This window comes from Lepidochelys olivacea, assembly GCF_965140295.1.
Source record: "Lepidochelys olivacea isolate rLepOli2 genome assembly, chromosome: 7".
Classification (NCBI taxonomy): Eukaryota; Metazoa; Chordata; order Testudines; family Cheloniidae; genus Lepidochelys; species Lepidochelys olivacea.
Window position 1 is genome coordinate 35634571 of NC_140417.1, and position 15580 is coordinate 35650150.

The 15580-nt window shown below is 42.0% G+C and overlaps 1 protein-coding gene across 6 annotated transcripts in view; it reads right to left on the minus strand.

The window, feature by feature from the left end:
• Positions 1-15580, minus strand: part of FBLN2 (fibulin 2) — a gene marked incomplete at its 5' end in the record, with an annotated part of 188390 nt that overhangs the window by 10472 nt on the left and 162338 nt on the right. For 5 of the 6 annotated variants that reach the window (XM_084635146.1, XM_084635147.1, XM_084635151.1 and 2 more), the window contains 5 exons: positions 1728-1853; positions 2355-2483; positions 8850-8993; positions 9331-9468; positions 12998-13132. In XM_084635146.1, the coding sequence (XP_084491272.1) occupies positions 1728-1853; positions 2355-2483; positions 8850-8993; positions 9331-9468; positions 12998-13132 (672 nt within the window). The remainder of the gene's footprint in view (positions 1-1727; positions 1854-2354; positions 2484-8849; positions 8994-9330; positions 9469-12997; positions 13133-15580) is intronic. The other variant, XM_084635148.1, reaches the window with a different exon arrangement.

Below are 15580 nucleotides of genomic sequence, written 5' to 3' on the forward strand. Positions count from 1 at the left end.
CTGAAACCGAGAAATCACAAAAGTTGTGAAAAAAATCAAAACATTTCATTCTGATGTTTTCAGAATGAAGCATTTCAATTTTTCTATTTGAAATGGCTTTTCATTTTGAATTCTGCTTCTATGTTATTTTTTAAAAGTTAGAAACCCTGAAAAGAAAACAAAACATTTAATTTTGTCTCTGTAGCAAAGGATAAAATATATCAGGTATACTTAGGATATAGAGGTGAAATATAAGTATTAATTAATGTTGTAATATGGGGCTTACAAGACTTAGGCCTGTAAGATATTTTGCTTAGCCCAAACAGGGCCTCACATCAAGTAGTTGACTGATGAATAACCTTGTATGGGGAATTGTGCTAAGTGCTGATATTTGGGGAAAAGTGTATTGTAATGTATCCGCTAACAGTGTAAGATGCCAGTTAAAGCTAGTTGTAACATTTTGGGGATTTTTGCAGACATGGGGTGACAGCAATGTGCTATTCACAAGTTGTTATGGTGGTTGAGGGACATAAATATTAATGAGTATAAGGGGAAAGTTAGCCTACGAAAAATGGGGCACCCCAGATTTAGTGGGGAGTGGAAGTACAGATAAGGAAAACAGGGTTAAAATACGTATAAACGCCAGTGGGTGTCAGTATAACACATTATAAAAGTTGTGTCCCAGCCTGCATGCCTTGCAAGTCGTCTGGATGACACCCACTGGTGAAGAGGGTGATGATGAGCAGGAGGAAGATGATTACTGACACTCATTGATAATAATCTTCCTGAGGCTGTAGCCACTCAGGGGGCTGAACTTTTATCGGCCACTGTGTCTACAAAATGAATCAATAATCAACACATCGATCCATCAGTTAGACACTACAAGTCGAACAAAATATTTAGTTTGACTTGAAGATAGTTTGGTTTTGTTTTTACTTTTTCAGTTTGATAGAAAAATTTTCTTTCGCATTGACCTGCAACATTTTTTGCAGTTCAGTCACTGAACTGGGAAAAAAAAATCAGTTATTTGCACAACTCTAACCGAAAAGATTAGCTCTAGAAACAGAATGTGTCAAGCTCATGCACAACTACTGGAGAGGCTCACTCAGTCTAGAAGAGCTCCTCAGAATGCAACAGAACCCTGATGTTCCTGGTCTCTTGTGCTGCTACATGTTCCCAGATCATAATCTGAAAGTTACTAAAACTACCTGAAACAGTAGGAAAACCTGCTACTGGGCGGAGAGGAAGCACAGCTGCTAAACAACAAAGACAGATTCACAACTGCAAGTCAGTTTACTTCTTTACCTGCAAATATTGTAACCACAAAGGTGAGGACAAAACTATGAAAGAAGTTGACAGGGAGGGGGAAAGACAAGAGAGAAAAAGTCCAAAGGCACAAGAAAGAGGCACCCTGTGTTGTCACCTTATAATGGCTTTTCAGCATTTCATTCTTGTTTAGTAGAAATGACCTGCCTTACCTACCACCCCTGGTGATAGAAAGTAGGGGATGTAATGATGCCGGAGAAGCTTTACATACATATTGCAACTTTAATAAATACCTTAACCACATTGCAGTTTGAGAGCCATTCTAAGGATGCTCGGAATGTGAAATTTTAATGTTTGCATAGCCTCAGAGCATGCGTGAATCATGGGTTCTTGTATCAAATGCCACCCAAACCTCCTCCCCTAAAGTCCTTCTTCTTCCAGTGCAAACTTTGTCTTAAAAGGAAAGGAAAGCAGTCCAGTACCTTCACAGTGCTTCCCATCATAGGCCAAGCGGAAACCAGATGAACAAGAGCAATGGTAAGACCCAGGAGTGTTCTCACAGGTGTGCTGACACAGTCGTCCTGGGTAATTCCAGCACTCATTTATATCTGTCAGCAAAACAAGCAAACAATGGGAAAACACAGGATTCGAGAGAGACATGGGAGGATATTTTAAAGATGTCAGAGATCGATCTCTACAGCGTGAAATGCTGCAACCTTGGTTTTCTACATTGTCTGGCTTTGTACTCTAAGTGGCATACAGTGATGATAACATATAAAAACCTTTATCCCCGTGCATTCCCCAGAACACTGAAGATTTTCAGAAAGATACATTTCTGCAGCAGAAGATATTTAACTCAGAGAAAAATACTGTGCAGATGACCTCAATCAATAACCTACCATTGAGCTACACTGAGGACATCTGCTCCATAATGATACAGAAGAATGGTGGAGGATGGTCACAATGAAGGAAGGTAGGTGGGGAAGCAATCCTATTACCTCTTCTGAGCTACTGTAGAGCAGAACTAATAACTACACACTAAACAACAGCGCTAAACACTGCGATGGATCATCAATCAGTAGTTTCTGCTTGCTCTGTGCCTTACATACCAATGCAGGCTCTGTTGAATGCATCATACTGATAGCCCATCTTGCAGTCACAGCGATAAGCTCCAGGTAGATTATGACAAATCTGTCCCTCTCCGCAGCGGTGTATGCCTGTCTGACATTCATCAACGTCTATAGCAGGAAAAAACATCAATTACTTTAAAATGTGTGTGTGGGGGGGTGAAAGTGGTGGGCATTCACTAAATGACACAGTTTAAGAAATGCCACACCGCTGAGAGAAGTTTCAAGTAAAAGAATAAAAAGGAACAGAAACACTTAACTTTATCTTTCCTGTGTCAGGAAAAATAATCATTTTTTTCTGCTCTGTTATTCTCAGAGGTGGCTTCATGTATGGCCGGGCTCCTCTAAACCAAACTTTTGCAAAATAGTACATTGTTTGGAAAAGAAAACAATGCTTTCATACACCATGAATACCTCCCTTGTTACCCAACAGTTAGCTCAAAGCAAAATTTCTGGTTACTGAGCTCAAACCATGCCATTTAAACCTGCTTATCAACAGCATTTTATAGTGACATTCTCCGATGTTGTTAGATCAATACATATTGATATTACGAGTCAGCATGTTATAGCAAATCAGATAGAGCAAATTAAGAACCATCTCAAACTTCTGCTCATCTCCTGAGCCAAGCTGGACCTAATTTCTGGTTCAAATAAATTTCCTACCTCTACTTGCATTGTTAACTCAAGTTCCATTTTCTACATTCTTCTCTTTCCCCAACCTGATCCTCTTCTCTGCTATGACCCAAACCAATCCTTGACACTACCCCATTTTCTATCCCCATCTGATCCAAAATCCAATCCTGACACACCTGCCCACCCCTTTCCAATTTACAGGTCACTAATCTTGGTCTCTCCCCTGCTCCCATTCTGTTCCAAGATGAGAATAAAAGTCTATTTAATACAGGCTGGTAGGATCCACAATGCAAGTAAAGATGAAGCCCTATCAAACAAACATCTGTTTGTTCTCCTCTATGATGGACAAGGTTCAGCAATTTGGTTTGGATAACACTCCAGCATTTTAAGAGCTTATTGATCATCTGAACCTTTTGAATTCTGCCTCTTCCCATCCCATCAGATCCTTCCCCCTCCTCCATATCCACCTCTTCAATTCCTCTGGCATCCTAACTCCCTCTCCCCAACTGCCAATAGGGTTGGCTTTGCTTAACGTCATCTGGGAGGGCAGTCTAAGACCTGAAACTCTCCTTGCTGTGCTCTGGTTGGCTACTCTATGCAAATTCATAGATTCTGGGACTACTCCAGAGGGACCCAAGAATGGATGGTCCCACTCCACCCTGCTCTATGAAATTTGGAGATAGCAAGTCTGCTCAGGAAAAAAAATGGACATTTTCTGAGCCTCTACATGGATGCTTGCTGTGGTAGGTCTCTTGGGAGCCAGGGACCCACAAGAATTACTTATACAGACCTCAAATTGATTTGGATGTGGTGAGAGATGTGGCTTCATGTTTGGTTCAGTTCTTATTTGGCACAGATTCACATATTTCTAACGACTACAGGCATTAGATTTGCAGAAAAACCTATCCAGGAAAGAATTCCTGGAAGGGGGAAAGATTTCTGCTGAAATGCTGCCTCTTCGCTTTCTTTCAGATCAGAGCAAGCATTAGGAAAAGGGAGTCTTTAACACAGATTTAAATCAGCAAATTAGCAATTTTATTTGCAGTGAATTCATTTGTGCCATTATTTCATTTGTTTGTTAGAAATTGTATATTCCAATGTATAAGTCCCTGCCCTTAATTTGGTCTAGGACTTTATTCAGTCTGAGGTGCGTATTTCAATATAGTTACAATACTTTTCTATTAAATGTAAGGGGGTGGTTGCTACTAACTGATCTGGTGAATTAGAAAGAAAGAACACGTTCAGGATAAAGTCTCTAAACAGAGGAAGATGACCACACAGACACAGTTCTGCTGCAGAGATGTCCAGATGATCTATTTCTATTACTATGAGTTAATCTGAAGTCCAATTAACCATCACAATGCCCTAAAGAAATGGATTTTATCATAGAAAGGGGAAATTGGAACCACATGGTTTTCTTTTTTCTTCTACATACTCTTTCCTTATTTAAAGCAACCATACTAAAACATTTAGACTGAAAACAGAGGCACAGCTCACTGAGCCGGAGGCAGAGAGCTTGCATGTAGCATAGGTCATATTAATATGAAACATTTCTTTCCCCAAACCAAACAGAAAAGCAGATTCCGACACTCTCTAGATGTGGCAAGCTACCATATGAATTTTCTTATACCTGGACCTAAAAACTGCACCAATTATTTAAATTAAAAATGTGGAGTAACATCTGTAATTGCAGTATATTACCTTACCTCATCCCTATAACCACACAACCCAGCCATGTATGAGTAATGTTTTTTTTTTTCTCCGAAAGAAAAGAAAAGAAAAGAAAAGAAAAGAAAAGAAAAGAAAAGAAAAGAAAAGAAAAGAAAAGAAAATGGCCCATTTTTCTCAGGCCACCAGTTTGGAAACTCAAACGATAGTGAAGCACTAGCCAACACAAGTCAACTTTGATACTGGTCTGAAAACAAAGGCCTTTTAAACTAATGCTGGGACTTCGCAGCTGCCTGCCAAAGGCTGTCGCCTTGTAGAAAAGTGACATGTGGTTCTAATCCAGGGTTGAAAAGCCTTTGTCCTGTTTTGATACTAGCTTCACAGTCTCAAAAACTATTGCCAGGCCAGAGCCTCAGCTGGTATAAGTTGAAACAGCTTTGTTGACCTCAGTGAAGTAACACTGATTTACACCAGCTGGGGATCCATCCTAGAGTGTAGATGCTTTCCATTGTGAGGGTCAGGAGCATTTCCTTTTCTCTTCGTGTCTATTGGGGTATCTCCCTGCTTGCTAAATGATAACGGAGGAAAGATGAGTGCATCTCTTGATCAAAATCAGCCAACTCATCTGCCTTTATAATTGTACCGGCAACCATTCTTAACCTAAACCATCATCTAGTTATTTTTAATAGTCCCAGTCCATAGGCTGAGCCCAAAACTTGACCATCTCCCCACTTGGAGGAGTCAGAGAGATGTAAAAAGAAAAGGAGGACTTGTGGCACCTTAGAGACTAACACATTTATTTGAGCATAAGGTTTCGTGAGCTACAGCTCACTTCATCGGATGCATTCAGTGGAAAATACAGTGGGGAGATTTATATACATAGAGAACATGAAACAATGGGTGTTACCATACACACTGTAACGAGAGTGATCACTTAAGGTGAGCTATTACCAGCAGGAGAGCGGGGGTGAAAAAACCTTTTGTAGTGATAATCAAGGTGGGCCATTTCCAGCAGTTGACAAGAACGTCTGAGGAACAGTGGTGGGTGGAGGGGGGGAAATAAACATGGGGAAATAGTTTTATTTTTTGTAATGACCCATCCACTCCCAGTCTCTATTCAAGCCTAAGTTAATTGTATCCAGTTTGCAAATTAATTTCAATTCAGCAGTCTCTCGTTGGAGTCTGTTTTTTAAGTTTTTTGTTGAAGAATCACAACTTTTAGGTCTGTAATCGAGTGACCAGAGAGATTGAAGTGTTCTCCAACTGGTTTTTGAATGTTATAATTCTTGATATCTGATTTGTGTCCATTTATTCTTTTATATAGAGACTGTCCAGTTTGATCAATGTACATGGCAGAGGGGCATTGCTGGCACATGATGGCATATATCACATTGGTAGATGTGCAGGTGAACAAGCCTCTGATAGTGTGGCTGATGTTATTAGGCCCTGTGATGGTGTCCCCTGAATAGATATGTGGGCACAGTTGGCAACGGGCTTTGTAGCGTTGGAGAGGTTTTAGTTGGGGGCTGAAGGTGATGGCTAGTGGCGTTCTGTTATTTTCTTTGTTGGGCCTGTCCTGTAGTCGGTGACTTCTGGGTAGTCTTCTGGCTCTGTCAATCTGTTTCTTCACTTCAGCAGGTGGGTATTGTAGTTGTAGGAATGCTTGATAGAGATCTTGTAGGTGTTTGTCTCTGTCTGAGAAGTTGGAACAAATGTGGTTGTATCATAGAGCTTGGCTGTAGACAATGGATCACGTGATGTGGTCTGGATGAAAGCTGGAGGCATGTAGGTAGGAATAGCGGTCAGTAGGTTTCCAGTATAGGGTGGTGTTTATGTGACCATCGCTTATTAGCACTGTAGTGTCCAGGAAGTGGATCTCTTGTGTGGACTGGTCCAGGCTGAGGTTGATGGTGGGATGGAAATTGTTGAAATCATGGGGGAATTCCTCAAGGGCTTCTTTTCCATGGGTCCAGATGATGATGATGATGTCATCAATGTAGAGCAAATAGAGTAGGGGCATTAGGGGACAAGAGCTGAGGAAGCGTTGTTCTAAGACAGCCATAAAAATGTTGGCATATTGTGGGGCCATGCGGGTACCCATAGCAGTGCCGCTGATTTGAAGGTATACATTGTCCCCAAATGTGAAATAGTTATGGGTGAGGACAAGCCACCAGGTTTGCCATGACATTATTGGGGATACTGTTCCTGACGGCTTGTAGTCATTTTTGTGTGGAATGTTGGTGTAGAGGGCTTCTACATCCATAGTGGCCAGAATGGTGTTTTCAGGATGATCATCAATGGATTGTAGTTTCCTCAGGAAGTCAGTGGTGTCTCAAAGATAGCTGGGAGAGCTGGTAGCGTAGGGCCTGAGGAGGGAGTCTACATAGCCAGACAAGCCTGCTGTCAGGATGCCAATGCCTGAGATGATGGGGCGTCCAGGATTTCCAGGTTTATGGATCTTGGGTAGCAGATAGAATACCCCAGGTCGGGGTTTCAGGAGTGTGTCTGTGCGGATTTGTTCTTGTGCTTTTTCAGGGAGTTTCTTGAGCAAATGGTGTAGTTTCTTTTGATAACCCTCAGTGGGACCAGACGGTAATGGCTTGTGGAAAGTAGTGTTGGAGAGCTGCCTAGTGGCCTTTTGTTCATATTCTGACCTATTCATGATGACGACAGCACCTCCTTTGTCAGCCTTTTTGATTATGATGTCAGAGTTGTTTCTGAGGGTGTGGATGGCATTGTGTTCTGCATGGCTGAGGTTATGGGGCAAGTGATGCTGCTTTTCCACAATTTCAGCCTGCGCAAGTCGGCGGAAGCACTCTATGTAGAAATCCAGTCTGTTGTTTCGACCTTCAGGAGAAGTCCACCCAGAATCCTTCTTTTTGTAGTCTTGGTAGGAAGATCTCTGTTGTTCAGAGGTGTGTTGGAAATATTCCTTGAGCCGGAGACGTCGAAAATAGGATTCTAGGTCACCACAGAACTGTATCATGTTCGTGGGGGTGGAGGGGCAGAAGGAGAGGCCCTGAGATAGGACTGTGACACTCTGGGGATAGTAGTGCAGAAGTGAGATACGTGGTGGTAATGTAGGGCAACGTGTAATGCTGAAGGTGGGAAGCTCATCTGACATATGTCCTGTACCCACACCACTGCACTCTGCTGGGGCCTTTTTCTTTCTTAGCCTTTATCTTTCACAGTTTATTAAACCTTGCTATGAGCGAAGTCAGAAAATAAACGAATGGGACTTTACTCTTTCCATCCCTCCCCTAAATTCACGGAAAGGCTGATTATGTTCTTTTCACATTCTCTGTTCACTGCAAGGATAATTAATGGATATTTGTAGTATTGGTCCTAAACAGCATTCGGATTTATTGGTTCATTTCTTTCCAAATATAGTTTCCTATTTTCTACATTTACAAAATATATTTAATTCTGAAAGACACAACTTCACTCTTGTTTGAACGCTGTAGGCCAGTCTTTGCTCTCTTGCATCTCATGTAGTCATTTACACCAGTAACTGAATGCAAAAAGAAGTGTAAAATCCTACAAATCTGATTGGATACCACTGTACGCCCACTTTGTACAGGTGGAAGAGACTGCACAAGGTGCAGCGCAACAGAGAATCTGGCCCTGGGTATATGTGCACTTCTTCTTTAAACAAAGAAGTCAGGACTCGGACTTATTCTGAGAATTTGGACAACAGAAAAATAACTAGGAATTTCATTTGCACTGCTGTAAAGATGATCTGCCCATTTATCTCTTTTGATGAATGCACTCACAGTATCTCTTTTATGCAGTATGTTATTACCCCACACCATATCCGTCCACAGTGAGACACTATGAAATAACAGAGTGTGAAGCTTTTGATGGTCAGGCTGGGACTAACCACTGAGTCAGACAGAATCTAGAATGAAAGCTAGTAGGTACAAGATGCAAGCAAAACCAAGCTCACTCAAGGTCACCAAAAGGAACTAACTACAGTATTCAGGCATTAATAATAACATAACATAGTCAGTACTGACCAACAGGCTGTTTAGACATCATCATCAAGCCAATCTTTAAACTCTCCTACTCCTGGAATGCAGAAATAACAATTGAAAGTTTTCTAAAACTATTTTGGAACTGAGATAAGCTTTTTCCTTTAACAGATCACCCAATTGCAGACAGGAGTCTGATCCTTACCGATACATCGAGATCCATCCTCACTGGAATGATAGCCTCTGCTGCACATTAACAGGTTTCTCTGACAAGTGTACGATCCAACAGTATTGATACAGTTGAATCCAGGCTTACACGGCTCAGGAAGTGAAGTGCATTCATTAATATCTGTGGAAGAGAAAGTGTGTTAGTATTAGCTATTCATATTAAATCTGCTTCTTTCTGTTCCAGTTGTCACTTTTTTTCCTTCATTTTGATTTTGATTTATTATGTAATCTATGTAGGGGCTGATGAGAATCAGTTATGCCTGCATTTTAAAACTTCACAGTATGCAATTCCAATATATAACATTTTTAAAAGAGCAGCAACATTTGGACAAAATTCAGTGAAAATTTAAGGAACATCAAACACGATCAATGTACAGCCACTGAACAGTGTAACAGCATCAGGAGTCTGCTCAGTGCTACTGCACACATTAGAAATGTATTGCTGTAATCACACTTACCGACACAATTACCCTCCGGGTCTTGTAAAAATCCTTCCATGCATCGCTGCTTTGATTCACAATAAAATGATCCTTTGGTATTCTGACATACAAAGTTTACTTGACAAGTATGAGTTCCTCTCACACATTCATCAATGTCTATTAATAAAGATAAAGAAACAATATGTGATCAATTCTGCCATATTTTTTTCTAATCCTGTTAAATAATTTGTAACCCTCTTCCTTCCTTCCTCCCCCCCCACCCAAAATGCGGTTATGAAGTATCAGATTTTCAAAACGCCTCCGAAAACGTGCTTGTAAAATCAGTGAGTACAGTTGTTTGTTCCTGCCCATGGACAGGCTTCAGAATCTTGCAGTTGCATTTTTTTAGGCACCATTTCTGCAATGGGACCCATGCAGGCCCCACGATCTCCAGAGTCCCACTGAAGTCACCAGTGTAGATCCTATTGCAGGATCGGGGTCTAAGAAACCCACAGAAACACTGATGTAGTGTATGTTTTGTGTGGACTAGTAGCTCCATTTCTAAAGCAAGATGGACATTTTGCTTCTTACAGAATAAAAACTGTAGCTAAAATCTCTGTGTGTATGTGTGTGTGTGTGAGAGAGAGAGAGAGAGAGAGAGAGAGAGAGAACAATGAACGAATAAGAAATAGCCAATAATTTATTGATGACTGTTGAGGTCTATAAGCAGCTAACAATTTTTTCCAATTTATTTCTTACATGACATTATTTGCCAAATAGCTTCCACATTTAACTTTTGGTCTGTTTATTAGCAGTTTATTGTGAGATTTCAATCTTCAAAATTCAAGCTGTGCTGGTCAGTTTTGACTGGATAGAGATCGCATGGAATAGTTTCATTTCCCTGAGTGGGTGAGTATAATGAGGTTTCTGGTGTAAATACTCACATTCACAAGCTCAAAACTCGTTTTCTGTGAGTATTTTCTAATATTAGCTTATAATTTGCTGTTTCTGTGAACATTCCTGTTGGTGACCTCGTTTGCTAGAATATTGCCAGGAAAGCAAATAAAAAAAAAGGAGGCACAAACTCAAAATCCATGGTTTAGGTAGGAGAAAGCTTGCAGAACCTTTGGAGGCATTCCCATAGCGGTAAGTATCAGCAAAAGACATATGTTAAAGTTGTTTGCAGTGTTGTTGTAGCTGTGTTTATCCCAGGATATGAGGGTGAGGTAATATCTTTTACTGGACCAACTTCTTTTGGTGGAAGGTACAAGCTTTCAAACTACACAGAGCTATTCTTCAGGTCCTTCCCCAGACCTGAAGAAGGGCTCCGTGTAGCTAGAAATTCTGTACCTTCCACCAACAGAAGTTGGTTCAATAAAAAGCATTTCCATACCACCTTGTCTCTCTCATATGTTAAGGTTGTCCATCTTCCAGAAGGTACTATGTTGTCAAATCTTTCTACGACGGAAAGAAGATGAGGTATCAAAAAACAATGGAGACTCAGTATCTCATAGCATAAAACTAACTGCCAAAGCAAAGTAGTTGTAGCGATATCTAGACATTAATTCTTACAGAGATGCTGGAATTTTAGCCCTTGGAGTCATACTTAAAGGGCCACTTAAAAACCTGCTTTATACATTTTATAAACCATTAAGAAGGATTAAAAATAAATAGTAACTAATTTATAAGGCTAATAAATGCTAGGACCAAACCGTGGAGCTAAGGTTCCCTCGAGGTGAGCAAGGACTCCACAATCTAGCCCTTATTAAGTCTTTTCAAACATATGCTACCTACAGTTAAATATCTGGTTCACTTACAGTGTAGGAATTCAGTTACTACTCACTTAAAATGTTTGCTGTATGCCAAATCCTCAGGGCTACACTAAGGCCAACTGCTATTCAAGTCCTTGGGAAATTGCAGGAGTAAAAATGGAGTGGGGACCAAAGTTCCCTTTAAGCCAGACTATTAAGTGCGGTGCAAACACTCAGGGAACCCACTTGGCTAGGACATGCCATGGCCAAGGGAGAGGTGCCCCTCTCCCAGCCGCAACCTAGCCCCGCCCCCATTGTGCCACTGCCGGAAGAGGGGCGCCCCTCCCCTCGCCCAAACCCAGCCCTGGACCTGCTGCATCTGTGGGAAGGGCACCTATCCCGCGGCCCCAACCACACAGCTGCCACGGCGGGGAGAGGTGCCTCTCCCCCCAAGCCCAGGTGCTGCTGCGGGGAGTCCTCTCTCCCCGCCATAGCCCTAGGGCAGCCTGCACCCCAAATCCCTCACCCCCAGCCAGGGCCCTCACCCCCCACCCCAACCCTCTGCCCCTCATCCCCGCCCCACCCCAGAGCCCGCACCCCCAGCCGGAGCCCTCACACCCCTGTCCCAGCTCTGAGCGCCCTCCCACACTCAGAACCCCTCGGCCGTGTCACACATCACCTCCATATTGGTGCACTTAACAAAATTCATTCTGCACATGTGTGGGAAAAATTAGAGGGAACACTGGTGGGGACATAACTCCTACCTTCATACATTGAGGAGAGAGGGATCCCCCATCTCTCTCTCTCTCTCTCTCTCTCTCTCTCTCTCTCACACACACACACACACCCACCAGCCACCTGTGCTGCATGGTCTCCACAGACCTGGGCCTGTAGCAGACTCTCCATTGGTCTGGGCTGCCATATATAGGGTTCGACAAGGAGCAGGAAGGATGAGAAGAACCCGAATCATTCTCACCCCCATGGAAAATGCTCCAAAAAACTGAATACAGCCAGAGGCTGCATTAACATAGGAATTGCCATATTGGATCATGCTCATGGTCGATCTAGTCCAGTATCCTGTCTCTGACCATGACCAGCACCAGATATATCAGAGGAAGGTGCTGGAACCCCACAGTAGGCAGAATTGGGATAATCTTTCCCCATGGAAGACTCATCCTGATCCCTGACAGAGGCTGGCTTAAGCCTTGAACTATGAGGTTTTTAAATCCCTTTCACAGTTTTATCAACTCCTCAGTTATGATATTAAGTTTCTTCTGGAGCCCCCTGAGTGTTGGGGACTGTCCTTCTTGGGAGATGCCAGCCAGGGGCAGCCTTCAGCTGAGAAGTCCCTAATAATCTGGCTCCACTGGAGAGCTACAAGGGACTAGCAGTTAGTACACAGACACACTATGCATCTCAGGGGATCTGTAAGGTGTGGTCTGACCATCTATGTCTTTGGGGGTGTAATTAACCCTGCCCCTTCCCACCCACACCCCTGGAAACATTCCGCTTACTGTGCTTTCCTTCCCCTCTCCCTCCCCGAGGTTTTCCTGTGGGAGGATAAAACAAGGACCCCAGGCTATGGGGCAATGCAGCAATATTTCTATTACAAACCATGGGATGAACCTGTTTTAGGAACAACAGTTTAAAAAAAAACCCAAAGTGTTGTGGGAAATTGGCTTTACCTGCCTCTTTGGCATAAACAATTCTTTTTGTGGTGACCTCTGCTTTTCTCTCATCTATTTAATATTAAGCAGCAACCATAAAAAATTATTCATACCCCCGCTTTCTCTTCCCTTCGAATAATTACAACTAATTAGATGTTAGCAGCTTGCCAAAAAATAAATATCTACAAGCCAGATTCTGATAACCTTGGTCAGGACATGAAGCCCTGGTCTTACATGAGAAGAGTTTAGCAGCAAACATAATGAAAGACTGAAAAGTGCTTGCCTTACCAACACATTCACCATCCTTAAGTTCATAGCCTGGCTGACAGCTGAGTTCTTGGAGACATGTAAATGATCCAACTGTGTTAATACAGTGTTCTCCTCGCTTACAGGTGTGCGCTTCTGTTACGCATTCATTAATATCTACAAGAAGAAGCAGTTAGATAATTCAGAGGCTCACATACACCAAGAAAGCTGCCTCTTCCTGCTCTCTTTAGGAAAGAGTCAAAGGCTCATTTTAAAACTTTTCTTCCAAAAGCAAGTTTACGTAGCACTGTGCTTCAGTATTTTGACTGAGGACATTTTATGTTAGGGTTTCTGTTGCTGTAGAGCAGCTGAAGAGAATTAAAGGTAGCTTTTTTATTTCCCTTTTGAATTCACAGTGAGTGATGTGTTCATCAAGGACATGGGATGGACAGAACTGATTAGATACTAAAGCCAGTAGAGGTTAGATAATGAACTTTGCATTTAATGGCTTCTAACAGAACAAAAAGAGGATTCAGACTTCCTGCTCATTAAAGGCTTTTCAAAGCTCAGGTTATCAATCCTACTGCTTTATGCCAAATATACCACAGCTGCATGCATGAACTATAGCAGGGACTGTGTTTTGAGGTTATTCACATTGCTAATGGACTTACATTCAATAGGGGATACCCCCTATTGAAGTTGAACACTTTTTAAAACAATAATCTTGTGAAAATATGGGGCAGGGAAGAGGAGAATCCAAAAGGCTGAAATAAAGCTTTTAAAATTCAATTCAAGTGATCAGTCTTCATGAGAAGGAAGTACAAAACAGGAAAATTTAATGATTTCACTTAAACGTTGGATCATTTCAAGTGAAAAAGGTACCTATTTTAGAAAGGAAAACGCAATCTCTGAACAGATAAATTTTGACATATTTTTTGATGGAAATCCATTCAGACTAAAAAACAGGCAGTTTGATTTCTGAATATGTTAAAAGAGAAAATTGGAAATTTCATGAAGAAAAAAAAAATCCTAAGTAACAAAATGGAATGGAAAGACAAAGGAAGAAAATCTTCATGCAGAACTCTCCCTGAGATGCTAAACTTTCACACAGTTCTAGTTAAAACTATGAAGTCAATTAAAAGCTGCACGAAACAGGAATATGAACACATCAACTACAGTCAGTCACCACGCTTTCCTGCCCAAAGCTATTTTCTCAGCATGCATCAGAACTAGCACTGTGTTAATGAAGCCTCAAAAATTCAGGTGAAAGAGCCTGGTTCCCAGATACGTACAGCCTGGGTCACACCATCACCTTGCAAAGCCCCAAAACCCGAGCAGATATTACAAAATTTATAAAGCTGATTTTTCTGGTCACAGTGGAAGAGGGCCACAGACAAAAATTTTAGACACCAATCTTGCACGCACTTGTTCGTAACTTTACACCTGTGAACAGCCCGAGTGGAACTGTTCATGTGCATTAGGTTAGTCACCTGTGTAAGTTTGTGCAGGAGCAGGGCCTTAGTTTCACTGGACTTTCTCGGTTTATTTCTTATATTTTTATTTGTTATTCTTCACGTGCTGCATGCTGACTTTCCAAAGCGAGGAGATCAGTCCCTAACAATGCATCTGCAGTTAAGTACCATCAACTGGGCACCCTTTTGACAATCCTGCAAGCCCTATGCATGCAGAATTTTCTCTGAGCTCAATGCAACTTCCCGCATACAATGGGTTTGCAGCATTAGGCTCATGAAGTGTGCATGGTTTACACAGTTATTTCCTGTGTGCACTTCATTGACAGGCTTCAAAATTTTCATAAAACTTGATTTAAAAAACCAAAACTGCTTGAATGGATTTGATGTGATTTTTAAATTTTAAATGACTATTCCCACAAATAGCCATTTATGGCATGTAATTTCTAGGGCCAAATCCAGTCAGAGTCTTTCCATTCAATGGGCTCTGGATCTGGACTCTTAGCTTGCTACAGTTTCTCTGAGACAAAGAAAATGTTCTCATATAAACACATTAGATGATATCATAGTGTATCATGTGAACTTAGCTACTTCTGTACACATTGTTAAAGGACAAAATATCACAGCATGGCAGGTGGACAATGTTTGAAACACTCCACACTGTTAGCGGGTGTCACTCCTCTAAGGAAAGGGTTAGGTGGGTTCTGCCAAAAAAGTGTTCTTAAAATATTATTTCCCCCTCCCCCATTTTTGTCCAAATTACATTTTTTTTTTCAAAAATTCCTCGACCCTGGACAAACAAGTGGAGCTCGCTGGAATATTGTCAATTAAATGAAATTGTGCTGAAGCCAAAACCTTTTGCAGAGACGTTTTGGTTTTGATCAAGTCTTCATCAAAAGTTGTTTTGTTTGTTTTAAGAGAGCTACTTATGCTCTACAGCAGAGGGGGGCAAACTATGGCACATCAAGTCCAGCCCGCAGGACCCTTCCCTCTGGCCCCCGAGCTCCAGCCAGGGAGCGGGGTCAGGACAGGCTTGCGGAGGAGCCAGCCCAACTCCCCGGCAGTGGAGTGAGCATGGCAGAGGCTAGCCCCTGGCCGCTCCCCTTCTGCTCCTCTCCCACCCTGCCTCCCTCACAGTCACAGTTCCCCCAGCACC